This window comes from Notolepis coatsorum (assembly GCF_963971535.1).
Source record: "Notolepis coatsorum genome assembly, chromosome: 7".
Taxonomy (NCBI): Eukaryota; Metazoa; Chordata; class Actinopteri; order Aulopiformes; family Paralepididae; genus Notolepis; species Notolepis coatsorum.
Genome location: NC_140171.1, coordinates 46,682,379 through 46,695,769, shown reverse-complemented (window position 1 = coordinate 46,695,769; position 13,391 = coordinate 46,682,379). Strand labels below are relative to the sequence as shown.

The 13,391-nt window shown below is 43.3% G+C and overlaps 1 protein-coding gene across 1 annotated transcript; it reads right to left on the bottom strand.

Annotated features, from left to right (window-relative positions):
* Positions 1–1,469: 1,469 nt before the first annotated feature.
* LOC311232672 (transcription elongation factor 1 homolog) lies at positions 1,470–3,289 on the bottom strand. Its single transcript, XM_084319540.1, has 4 exons — positions 3,243–3,289; positions 2,765–2,891; positions 2,604–2,674; positions 1,470–1,607 (listed from the first exon to the last, which is right to left on the bottom strand). The coding sequence occupies exons 2-4, from the start codon at positions 2,878–2,880 to the stop codon at positions 1,543–1,545; spliced, it is 252 nt and encodes an 83-aa protein (XP_084175666.1). The 5' UTR covers positions 2,881–2,891; positions 3,243–3,289; the 3' UTR covers positions 1,470–1,542.
* Positions 3,290–13,391: the final 10,102 nt, after the last annotated feature.

The window sequence follows — 13,391 nt, the reverse complement described above, 5'->3', positions numbered from 1 at the left end:
GACATCTCGTTGCTACAACTAGGAAGCCTTCACGCTTTGACTCTATATATATCTATGGATGAAACGCCCACATCCATACTTCCGCAATTCGTGACGCGAAGTGGGAGATATGGGGTCTATAAAAGAATCCCATATGTCCTAGTAGGAATTACCACTAGGAGGCTGACGTGAATGGTTTTTCCCAGTCGGAAACTGGTTCTTCCGCTTCTTCCCAGTAACGTGAACGCGGCATGGTGCGCATGCGCTGTGACACCAACGGCGGAGATGGACGTTCGGTCTGTAAATACCACTCGTCGAGTAACAATGTTTTAAACTGTTTATTAGCAACTCCGAGCTTCCAGACCCCATCGTGAAGCTGTGTTAGACCCATATTGTACGCTGGGTATCTTTGAAATTCAGATCTGATGTATTCTTGACACACCGCGAGCCCCTTGACGACGCTTGGTCGTTTCGCTACTGGGTGATCGGGGCGGGTGGGCAAGTGACTCCGGTCACAAAAGCCACAGGCTTGCAAACCGAAAGTCACGAAAGGGGCTATAGGTTGCAAGGAAACTGTTGACTGTTGATTAAGAACCGTGATTCTATCTTCTACCGATTCTAAATCTATTCACAAATTCCAAAATTCTAGACCTATTAAACTATGTTTTAAACTAAGAAAAGTAACTCAAAACGGCAATCTAGAATCAAATCTATGCACATATTGAAATCGAGAATCGATTTTTAATCAAATCATGACCCCAAGAATCAAAATCTAATCGAATCATGAGATTCCTGAATCGCTGCCCCTCTAGTTTGGACTGAATCAGCATGAGACACCAGAACCAACTGTTGAGCCTTCTGGAGGCATCATAGTGGGCATATGAAACACCAGAGGGATCTGCCTGCTTGATAACCCTGGTCATACACAGGCTCTCACTGCCTACCTACCTACGTTTGGTTTGTGGTGGTCATTACAGGCCACGTGGTAATAGTGTACCGTTATGTACAGCATCGGCATTGTCCATACCTAGAGCTTACATCAAAAGGAGCATGAGTCTGTTGACGTTGGCAATGCTGTTTGGGGGTCATTATGGGCCATGATCTACATGCTTAGTTTGTAGTTTCATAGTATAGGCATTTTAGACTCTTTGACAATGGGCTTGAGTTACTTCTTCAAGCGCTTATCCTTATCCTTTGGACACAAGTATTTTGTGTTTTATTATTAATTAATGAGGATAGATGGTGCCTGCTGGGGGTACAGTGCATGGAACAATCTACGGAACAGACCACACCCCAGGGTGAAGACTAGAGTCAGGGGCTGAAGACTTGCAAAGAAAGGGTAGATCCTGAAGGACAACAGGAGCATCTAGTATTACACTTCTCAAATGAGTGCTGTTTTAGGATTATTGGCCAAGTCCCAATTGACCATCTAGTGACCCGAGAGCCGAAGGAGAAAAAAAGATCCTGAATCAGCACTCCTACTCTTGTAAGTTGTATCCATACGAGCTCAGGTCCGTGCCACTTCCTTGTCCCGCCCAGACAGGTCTCCAGCCCAGACAAGGGCTACTGATTGGCTGATTCACAGGCGTCTATCCAATCACTGTACACGTCCACAGGCTCAGACAGGTCTTAGGAGCATGTGGTTAAGGATAAATAAACAGGTCTAGTTGATGGTTAAAGGTGCTATAGATTTAAAAAAAATAATTATGTAGAGTAATCATAAAAAAGAAAAAAAAAGTACATCCAGAGGTTTAGAAAGGTGCGGAATAAAAGTATTGCTTTCCCCCCCAAAAAAGTATTGATTTATCATAAACTTTTTTTTGCGGGTGCAAAATTAATGTTGTTTAAATGTATCCCCTCCCTACTTCCCATTTACCCACGTGGAATGCACCTGATAGATAAATGGCATGCTGGTGCTCTAGTGTGACATCTAGTGAATGTTATCTATATAGCACCTTTAAATTAAAATAATAATTGGTCAGAATGGAAATAATTACAGAAACGTTCATTAGGATTGCTTACTGGTAGAGTCCCTACTTATTATTATCATTCCAAAAGGACGGCTAAAAGGCATGTCCAGCTGATTTTGGTAACAATCACCACTGATTATGGGCGACTCTTTCAAGTACCAAAGTACAATCAAAGAATATGTTTGGTCATTGCCGACTGCAGTAAATTTACACAGTGTATCGGTACAAAAACATTAGGAACAAGCTCTCTTAGTGAAATACACTGACCAGGTGATTCCAGTTAAAAGCTATGTTTCCTTATAGATTTCACCTGTGTGATCCATTTCAGTCATGATAGGGTTCCTGCAGCTTTCAACAAGTTACATTTGAAACTTTTTAAGACCCTGCGGGAACCCTGCATGAAAGAGAAATGTAAATGAGGGGAAGGTGGATAAAGGAGGACTTTTCAACCATGAGAATTGCTATGCAATTAGCGCATTGCTACCTCTTCTCTGGTTGGGGGTCATAACAAGCACCAATGGTTAGTTGTCTGTCTGGACCTATAAGTGTCCATCTTCCTTGCCATTTTATGACATATCTAACTAGAGTTATCCTGTCCTGTCCTCATAAGTTAAGACCCACAACAGGATCACGTTCATGTCTGAACAAGGATACAGGTGATGGGAGTCTGGAACTCCTCCAGGCAGACTGTACATGATATAATTCCAGTATTTCTGCTTCTCTCCCTGTTAACAGAGGCAAATTGGGAAATTATTTCGGGAAATTGTTAACAAAACAATGATTTTGCATAACTTTGTGCTGGCGTTGTTTCATACATTTTGACGTCACATGACTTTTCGTGATTGCAGAATGGACAGGTAAACTGGGTGTCCAGATCCCCCGTCAGCTTCTTCTTGGGAGGGGGCTTTCGCTTCGACTTGCGGCGACCCATGGTAGTTCACGCTGAAAAAACGTTTAGAAAAGAGATATATAGGTAGACGACGTGCAACAGTTGCACTGCAACTACAACAGTGACAGCATAATGTCATTAATGACATAATCATTACTAGCATGAAAACAAAAGCACATCTCACATTACCACCAATCTACCACGCAAGTCTGGTAACGTTAATGTTACACGAGTGTAACTTGGCATGCTCACTCACTAACAAACAAGATAACATTACTATTACTATTAGCATGTCTGTTGTTAATCTAATCAGAGTTCGTGTTCAATTAAGTGCGTCGGCTGAATTGTTAAAAAAAAACTAAACGATTGTTAACTGTAGATTCATAATGTTTCAACTTGTTTACCTTTGAAATGAAACACACGTTGCGGCTTTAGATCAGTAGGAAGTCTCTCAAACAAGATCCGGGACTAGACAACTATCTGCGTCCTGTGATTGGAGGAAAGTGTGATATTCTCTATAAGCCATTGGTTTGCAAAACGTCTGTCGACTTGATTGACAGTTCCAACACAATCAATTACGGCATGTATCCACGCGGGGGCGACATTAGATAAGGTAATCACAGCAAGGTTCACTAAATCGCTGACTGTGGTAAAGCTTAGGTGGTGTTTCATATAAGGACTCAGACAGCGTGGCCATTTCAAGTAACGTCTTTATTCATCTAACACAACTGCGCCTGCGCCACGCCTTACAGCAACAGCTATGGATGCCCGTAACTCATCCACTACATCTCCCCTTCTCCCAGGAATAAACCCAACCTCCTCAAGTATAAACATCCTCCAGTATATTCAGACATCTACTACAGACATCCATTACATCTCTCATTCTCCCAGGAATAAACCTAACATCCTCAAGTATGTTGAAATACTTATGTAACATTACATAACATTCCTGCACAGATAATACAGGTAAGTGCCTTCTAGCTGTAAGGTGAAGCACCCTTTTTTTTTTTTTTTTTTTTAACTGAACGTAGTCCTTGAGCCATTCTGGCGGCTTTATCTGCCGTCTCGGAACGTCTCTCACTTTAGTCTCTGTACTCTCTCTCTCTCTAGTCAGGGCGCTTGGCGCTATTTCCTCCTCCGTTGTTTGCTCCTCCTGTGGAGTCGGTGTCTCTTGTGGCTCAGGGAGAGCTTGCAGATGAGCCCTGTTCCTCCTCACCACCTCTTCTCCTGCCCGGACCACATAGGAGCGTGGCGTGTCAGCCTTCCTGAGCACCGTAGCTGGCCGTTTTGAGGTGGAGATCCACACCGATTGACCCGGTCTCAGTTCCGGCCTCTGTGTGGCCCGGTGTCTCTCATTAAAGTTCTGCGTCTGTCTCAGTTTCAGTTGGTAGTCCTTTTCCTGAAAAGCCTTAGTTTTGGGCCATTGTGGTTTCAGGTGGGCCGGCGCCTGTGGCAGTGGGGAGCGGAGCTTCCTGCCCATCAGGAGCTCAGCAGGTGATGGTCCATGCTGCAATGGTGTGACTCTGTACGCTAACCGTGCCCTGTGTGGGTCTTCATTCTTACTCAACAGTGACTTAGCCGTCTTGACAGCTCTCTCTGCCTCTCCATTGCTCTGGGCAAAGTACGGGCTACTTGTCACATGAGCAAAGTTATAATCTGTGGCAAAGGCGGCAAACTCCGCTGATGCAAACTGTGGACCATTATCACTCCGCAGGACCTCTGGGACCTCTGGGACCCTGTGTCTGGAGTACATGGCCTTTAACTCCTCGATCACTCCTTTAGTTGTGGTAATGGGGGTTTTCTCTATTTCAATGTACCTTGAATAGTAGTCTACTGCTAACAGGTAGGTGGTGCCCTTTAGGTAAAACATATCCACCCCTACCTTTTGCCACGGCCGCTGAGGCAATGCCGATGGCATCATTGGCTCTGGATGCCGTGTCTGACTCTTCACACATGTTTCACACTGTGTTACTACCTTAGCGATCTGACTACTTAAGCCCATCCACCACACTGACTGCTCTGCTCTCGCTCTGCACTTAGATATCCCCATGTGTCCCTCATGTAAACGTGCCAGCATTTCTGTTTGCAAAGTCTCTGGTACTACTATCCTCCGTCCTTTCATTAAAAGGCCTCCTGCACAGTATAGCTCACTCTGGTAGATCCAGTAGGGCTTTAGCTGCTGTGGCAGTTCCTCCTGTCTTGGCCACCCCTTTGCACTGCTGTATAAGCTGTCTGCAGACAGAGTCCTTTTGCTGTTCCTCAGCAATCTGTTGCAGCTTTGCCTTAGACGCTGGTAGGCCCTGCTGTACTGCCTCAACAAACACCTGTGCTTCTCCTTCCAGCTCTCTTTCCTCCTCTGTCAGTGTGCGCAAGATTGGGGCCCTTGATAATGCATCTGCCGTTATCAACGCTTTCCCTGGGACATAATTATACTATGTGGTACGTATATCTCAGTAGTCTAAGCCTAAAGCGCTGGATTCTTGGGGGTAAGTCATCTAGTGCCTTCGTACCTAACAGAGCCAACAGTGGCTTGTGGTCGGTCTCTATGGTAAATTGAAGGCCTATTATATACGAGCTGAGCCTTTCGCATGCCCATGTTACTGCCAGCGCCTCCTTCTCCACCTGGGCATATCTCTGCTCTGTGTCAGAGAGACTGCGTGAGATATAGGCTATCGGGCGCCACTCCTTGTTGTCCTGCATTTGGGTGAGGACTGCTCCCACTCCAAAAGATGATGCATCTGCAGACACTCTTGTCTTAGCATTTGGCCTGTACTGTGCTAGCACCCTATCTGAGGCCAGATCAGACTTCACCTTTTCAAAGGCTGTCTGCTGCACCTCTCCCCACACCCAGGCATTCTCTTTCACCAGTAAATCCCATAGTGGTTTGGTAGTGTCGGTGAAAAGAGGTACAAACTTTCCCATGTATGTGGCCATGCCCAGGAACCATCTCACGTCTGCAACATTTTGTGGAGCGGGCATGTCTACGATTGCCCTCACTTTCTCTGGGTCTGGCGCTATGCCCCCTGCACTGACTTTGTGGCCCACAAACACCAACTCTGTCTGTGCGAACACTCACTTTTCATTTAGGGTCAGGCCGGCTTCCTGAAGCCTGGACAGGACCGCAGTGAGCCTCTCATCATGCTGGGCCCTATCTACGCCACATTTACATTTACATTTACATTTAGTCATTTAGCTGACGCTTTTATCCAAAGCGACTTACAAGTTCTGTACGACAAGCCATCAGGAAGGGCACAACTCTATCAGCTGAGCAACAATGTTCATCAAAGTGTTGAGTGCTACAGTGTAGGTTAGTTTATTAGGACAAGTGCATGACAGTACGGTTAGTTAGGGTTAGATTTTTTTTTTATTGTTTTTTTTTAAAATTCAGATAATGGTTGAAGAAGTGCGTCTTTAGTCGACGGCGAAAGATTGGACGTGATTCGGCTGTCCTAACTGGGGTGGGTAGTTCATTCCACCATTGTGGGGCAAGGACTGAGAATAGGCGACTTCTCTTTGATGACCCTCCCGGAGCTTGGATAGGAGTAGGTCTGAGGCGGCCAGAAGATGCAGAGCGTAGGGGTCTTGAGGGTGTGTAGTTAGAGACCATTGACCGGAGGTAGGCGGGAGCGGTTCCCTTTGCCGCACGGTATGCTAGGTCGAGGGCCTTGAAGCGGATTCGTGCAGCAATGGGGAGCCAGTGCAGGTCCCTAAGAAGTGGGGTGACATGGGCCGACTTCGGTAGGTTTGAGATCAGGCGGGCCGCTGCGTTCTGAATGAGTTGAAGAGGCTTAGTGGCAGTGGCCACATACCAGCACATCATCTGCGTGGCATATTATGCCCGTCAGCCCGTCCAAGAGCTGCGACATGCGCCTCTGAAAATGTTCTGGACCAGAGCTGATCCCGAACGGCAGGACATTGAAACAGAAGCGGCCACATGGAGTAACAAATGTGGTGAGCTCTCTGCATTCTTCTGATAGGGGAATCTGCCAGAACCCTGAGCGTGCGTCTAGCTTAGTGAAGACCTTTGCCCCATTCAATTGAGCCAATGACTGCTCTACCGATGGTAGTATGTGTCGTTCTCTACATACTGCCTCATTGAGTCTAGTCAGATCCACGCAGACCCTGATGTCTGTCTTGTTGGGCTTTATCACGGGTACCATACCTGCACACCACGGCGTTGGCCTTTCTATCCTTGAAATTACTCCCATTTTTTCCATTCTCTCCAACTCCTCCTTGACTTTGTCTGCTAGTGGTATAGGCACTCTGCGTGGAGTAGTGAGTGCGTATGGTACTGCATCCTCCTTCAGGCGAATGCAGTAATCCCCCTCTAGCCTCCCCAGGCCTGCGAACACTGTGGGGAATTTACGCAGTCAACCCGCTCTACCAGTCGCAAGGCTTCAACTGCTGGCAGACCTAATAAGGGTCTGACTAAAGAATCTACTACAAATACCGGCTGGGCAACCGTTCCACTTTTGCTCTTGAGCTGGCATATGACTTGCCCTGCTACCTGCAGCACCATGTTATTGGGCACATATAGCTTCTTATCTGTTGCCATCAAGGGGCCGACTCTGCTATATTTATATAGCCTGGTGGGGATAGCAGTGACTGCTGCTCCTGTGTCTATTTTAAAAGAGATCACTTCTCCATTGAGTTCTATGTCTGTGTGCCAGCCAGAGACATGATCCTTCACTTCTCCTAGAAAAAGGGTGTCCTGTTGTAACTCTCCCTCCTCTAGCATCTCATACACTGGCTGTGCGAAACGGCACACTGCAGCAAAATGCCCTGTCTTGTGGCACTCCTACATTCTGCATCGCTAGCTGGACATTCTCTCCAGCTATGGGGGGAAAATCGACCACATTTCTGACATTTCTCTGTGTTTTTGACTGTCTCTGTCTGTCTTGTTCTGGTATACCCTGTTTGTTTGTGACCATATGCCTCTTTCTTTTTGAATGGACGAGAGATCGCATCCACCTCTCTCCTTTCCTCTGTGTGTGTAGCCCCGCCCCGCATCACAGTCTGTTGCTGCTTCACTTGACTGATATATATATGAACACTACTACTGAAACTGATACTGTTTCAGACAGCGTGGCCATTTCAAGTAACGTCTTTATTCATCTAACACAACTGGGCCTGCGCCACGCCTTACAGCAACAGCTATGGATGCCCGTAAGTGACATCCACTACTACACTGACGAACCTATCTAATAATCGAGTCTTTCTTTTAGAACGTGGTGCGTTTTCTATTGACATCTGACGAACGCCAGGAAAGCCACACGTCTTGTTTATCATACTGGTTTTCCGGGCTCGGTTTCCAGACGAGGTCAACGTGGACAAACTACTGTAGATGTGATCAGGGTTCGAATTATCACCTGAGAGCTATGGGGGCCCCCTGAATTTTTTTTTTTACTATTTTTTTTCCTGTAATTGTGGCTGTTTTCGAAGTCATATTTAGAGGAATATCTCATTAAGATTAGTCTAATACTAAGTAATAATGACATCACACAACATTCTAATCGTTAGACTATTGTGTGATGTCATTATTCAGGCTCATTCTTAACCATCAATATTTGTTCATTTTCTTACTCACCTCTGATATATAATGCCATATTTACTTATTTGCATTTTGCATCTGATAAAATACAACAATTTAATTTGAAAAATTTGACCAAATTTATGAACTTGAATTAACATTTATTTGTCTCTGCACTTATAAATCAAAAACTAACAAAATAATCTAATGGAAAATAAATAGTTGTATGGCACAACAGCAGCATTTATCAGGATACAGTAAGTAACATTATCATCTGATAATAAAATGAACATAAAATAAATACTTGTATAAAACAAAATAAATAATGTTATAAACAAATGTGCACAGGTAATCAAGAACTGTATGAAAAATAGTAGCAGCATCTTCTTAGAACAACAAGAAGAAAAGTAACTACTGCAGCATGTCACCGACATGCAGACTGGAAGAGCCGGGATTCAAACCACTGACCTCTTTTATCCAAAGCGAGTAGTGACGACTATATTCTCTTCCTCAACTTCTTGCTCTGAGAGCTAGTCACAGTCCCATTCATCCACTGCTCTGCCAAATGGGCTCCAAATGATTTATTTAACAATATCTTGGCGTTTTTACATGGAAGGCAGCCAATGCATCCCTCCTTGGCAAATAACCAGCCATATTTATTTTTCCAAAAGTTCCACCGACTCGGACCCCAGCATTGTGGTGGTTGAGTAGCAGCGCAGTCCAGGTCTAGTGGTGGAGACTCGGGTCTGGTAGTGGCAACCGGTGTGGTAACAATAACAGGTGCACTGCCCACAGGAGCAGCAGAGCTAACACTAGTACTAGCACTAGCAGTGTCAACTTCAGTGACAGTAGTGCTGCTAGCTGCTACACTAACAGCGTCAGTCTTTGGCCTTTTTATAAAACCAAAGCTGTCCAGCTTTGTACAGCCTTGCGGCGGTTTGAGCCTTTTTTTTTTCTTCTTTTTGGCGGCATGTGGCGTACTGTTTAGTGTTTATGTTTTCAGTTGCAGGACACGGACCTGCAGCCTTCTGTTTACATCAGCTGCTTGCTGCTTCTTCTTCACTAGGTTGCAGTAGCGTTAAACTTATGGGTGACGCATAACGGCTTGGAGGTGAAATGCAGCCTATTCCACAACATTAATTACTCAGTTCTTTTAAAAACTGAAAAGAAAAATATGATCTATTAACAATTTATTTAGGTAACATAAATAATACTAATTCGTAAAAAAAATAAAAAAAATAAAAAGATTTTATACATTTTTTGAGAGACCCCAACAGGGGGTCTTGACTATGGGGGCTCAGACTATAGCTATGGGGGCTGAGCCCCCATTGGCCCCCTCATAATTCGAACACTGGATGTGATGTGTGCAGACAGGTGCAGCGGGTCGGTCTGATTGATTGATTGATTGATTGATTGAAAACTTTATTAACAGATTGCAGAATGGGTACAATACAGTACAGCTCAATACACACAATTGTTACGGGGATGCAGACCAGAGAAAGACTTTCGTCTTGACTCTTGTTTACATCAGGGTCCCCCATTTTCAATTCACCAGGATCCGTGTATCGGTGTACGTTTTGATAGTTCGTTTTTCGTTTCAAACGGAAATACGAAAAAAGCTAGGTGTTTTCCTATTTCCGTTTGAAACCAAAATCGAAAAAACGGGGGGGAAATGAAATACGAAGCTGTTTTTCGTATTTTGGTGTCAGAATCAAATGAAAAAAGAGTAAATAATGGGCCGATTTTGGTCCGTGAATGAATGAATGAATGAATGAATGAATGAATGAATGAATGAATGAATGAAAACTTTATTTAACAGATTGCAGAATGGGTACAATACAGTACGGCTCAATACATACAATTGTTAAGGGGATGCAGACCTGAGAAAGACGTTTGTCTTGTTTCCATCAGGGTCCACCATTTTTATTTCATATAGACATTTATGACATACACAACATACATGACATTTATGGCATAGGGACATATAGGTATTTAGTACTGATACATTTGTGACATAAGCGGTATTCAAATATACAGTACTGTTACCCCTAGATCCTGACAGAGTATATGATGGGGAGGGGACTGTACATTAGGAGGGGGTGGGTGGGTGGGAGGGAAATATACATACGGCGGGGAGGGAATATATACATGCGGTGGGGAGGAGACTGTCTATTAGGAGGTGGTGGGGGTTTTGGGCATTTATGGTGGCCAGTTTCGAATTGCAGCCTCCCGTAGGTGCTCTTTAAGAGCGGTTTTGAATGTGGGCAGGGATTCACATTCCTTTACAGCTTTGGGTAGGGCGTTCCACATTGTTGTGGCATAATTGCGAAACGTGTTTAGTCCCTTGTTTGAGCCGAATCTGGGTTTAACATGATTTGTTGAGCTTCCTCTGGTGTAGTGGTTGTGGTATTCACTGACCTTTGGGAAGTATTTTGACATGTACATGGGCACCCCGGTCGTATAGTGTATCTTGAAGACCAGGCCCATTGCAAGTTGCTGTACTCTGTCGTCTACTCTAAGCCATCCTAGGTTGTCAAAGTGGGCAGGGGTGAGGTGGGTTCTGGGGTTCAGGTCAAGTAGTAGTCTGACCAGTTTGTTTTGTGACGTGTACGTTTTGATAGTTCGTTTTTCGTTTTTGATGTGAAGAATGGAGAACGGAACCACGTGACAAGTAATTTTTCAATCTAAAAGCCATGCACGATCTAACGTTAACATGAATAAATACATAAATACATGCATACAGATCTATACCAGGGTAACGTTATGATACATATATTTTTTGTTTTGTGCATTTCATTTAGACATGATCTTCTATATGAATTGAAAATGGGGGACCCTGATGTAAACAAGACAAACGACTTTCTCAGGTCTGCATCCCCTTAACAATTGTGTGTATTGAGCCGTACTGTATTGTACCCATTCTGCAATCTGTTAAATAAAGTTTTCATTCATTCAATCATTCATTCATTCATTCATTCAAGTAATAGCCTAATATGGTCTGTCCCCAATAGTGTTGTCTAAAAGCACGTTACCCAACAGATATCCTAGTTCAGCGCAGGCTGAAATAGGTCCGCCAGCAATAATATCTGCCCGTCAGATTATTTTGATATGATTTTTGTGATGAAGATTCGCTTTATTGTATCGCAATCGGGAGACTTAGGTAAAGTTAGAAAGATATTCACAGATTCGAATTTCCGCGGTCAATAATTCTTAAGTAAAACAAATTCATTTGGGTGGAATAAATATGGGTGTGTAATGTGTCCTATAAATTCGGTCATCAAAAAAGAAAAGAAAATAAATGTCATCCAATTCGCTAGATGGCACTGTCGCCAAATAAATAAATAAAAATACGGCCCAAAAAAATGCGGTCAAGTCAAATTCGCTAGGTAACGCTGCCCCCTCCCCTCCCCAAATAGGTCCTAGAAATGCAGGAAACTATACGGTCTTGACGCCTCGTTCGTGTTTTACCACGAAGTTACTGTGTTTGCTACTGTACATACCATCGTAGTAAGTATGGAAATACTGAACTAATTGTAAATAAGTTTGATATTTTAAGTGTGTAAAGGTGTGTCTAGTTCAAAATACATGTAGCTAGCGTGGTTAATTTAGCCAGCTGTATCGTTCTTGGCGTCTGGGATCCCCTTCTGAATATATTTTTGTTGTTGGATGTGATTTAAATCCAGAATTCCATAACTGTCTATATAGTAATTGAGGAGATAACAGTGGAGAGAGTGCAACCTATAATCGGAATAGCCATTTTTAGACTATATATTCTTATTCCGGTCAATGGTGGTCTCTAACTAGTAACTACACACCCTCAAGACCCCTACGCTCTGCACCTTCTGGCCGCCTCAGACCTACTCCTATCCAAGCTCCGGGAGGGTCATCAAAGAGAAGCCGCCTATTCAAGAAGCCTATTTGGAACATAAGGTTCTGATATGATTTTGATTAATATATCTGCATTATTTTATCCCACTTTATGCTTTGCTCTTGCTGCTTGTTTTACACAGATTTTATGTCTTAATTTCTTACTGATGGAAAGCACTTTGAACTGCAATCCCCTGTATGAAAGTTGCTATACAAATACAATTATTATTATTATTATTATTATTATTATTATTATTATTATTATTATTATTATTATTATTATTATTATAGCAGCTACGGGAGGCTGCAATTAAAAACTGGCCCCCGTAAATGTCCAACCCCCAATCGCCACCCACCCACCCACCCAACCCCCTCCTAATGTACAGTTTCCTCCCCCTCGAATGTATATTGTTTCTGTTAGGATATCTGTTAAACAGTACTGTATATATTTGTATATCTTGTATGTCATAAATGGAACAGTACTGTATATCGGTATGTCATAAATGTCATATCTATCTATGTTGTGTATGTCATGAATTGAAAATGGGGGACCCTGATGTAAACAAGATGAAAGTCTTTCTCTGGTCTCCATCCCCTTAACAATTGTGTGTATTGAGCCATACTGTATTGTACCCATTCTGCAATCTGTTAATAACATTTTCAATTAATCAATCAATCAATTCTAGGTCCTTGCCCCACAATGGTGGAATGAACTTCCCACCACAGTTAGGACAGCCAAAACCAGACCAATCTTTCGCCGTCGACTAAAGACACACTTCTTCAATCAATAAAGACAGTCTTTTTCTGGTCTGCATCCTCTTAGCAGTTGTTTGTATTGAGCCATACTGTATTGTACCCATTCTGCAATCTGTTAATAAAGTTTTCAATCAATCAATATCTGAAATGGAAGGAAAACACTAACCTTCTTACTGTCATGCACTCTTCCTAATATACTAACATACACTGATTGATTGAAAACTTTATTAACAGATTGCAGAATGGGTACAATACAGTATGGCTCAATACAAACAACTGCTAAGAGGATGCAGACCAGAAAAAGACTGTCTTTATTGATTGAAGAAGTGTGTCTTTAGTCGACGGCGAAAGATTGGTCTGGTTTTGGCTGTCCTATCTTTCGCCGTTGACTAAAGACACA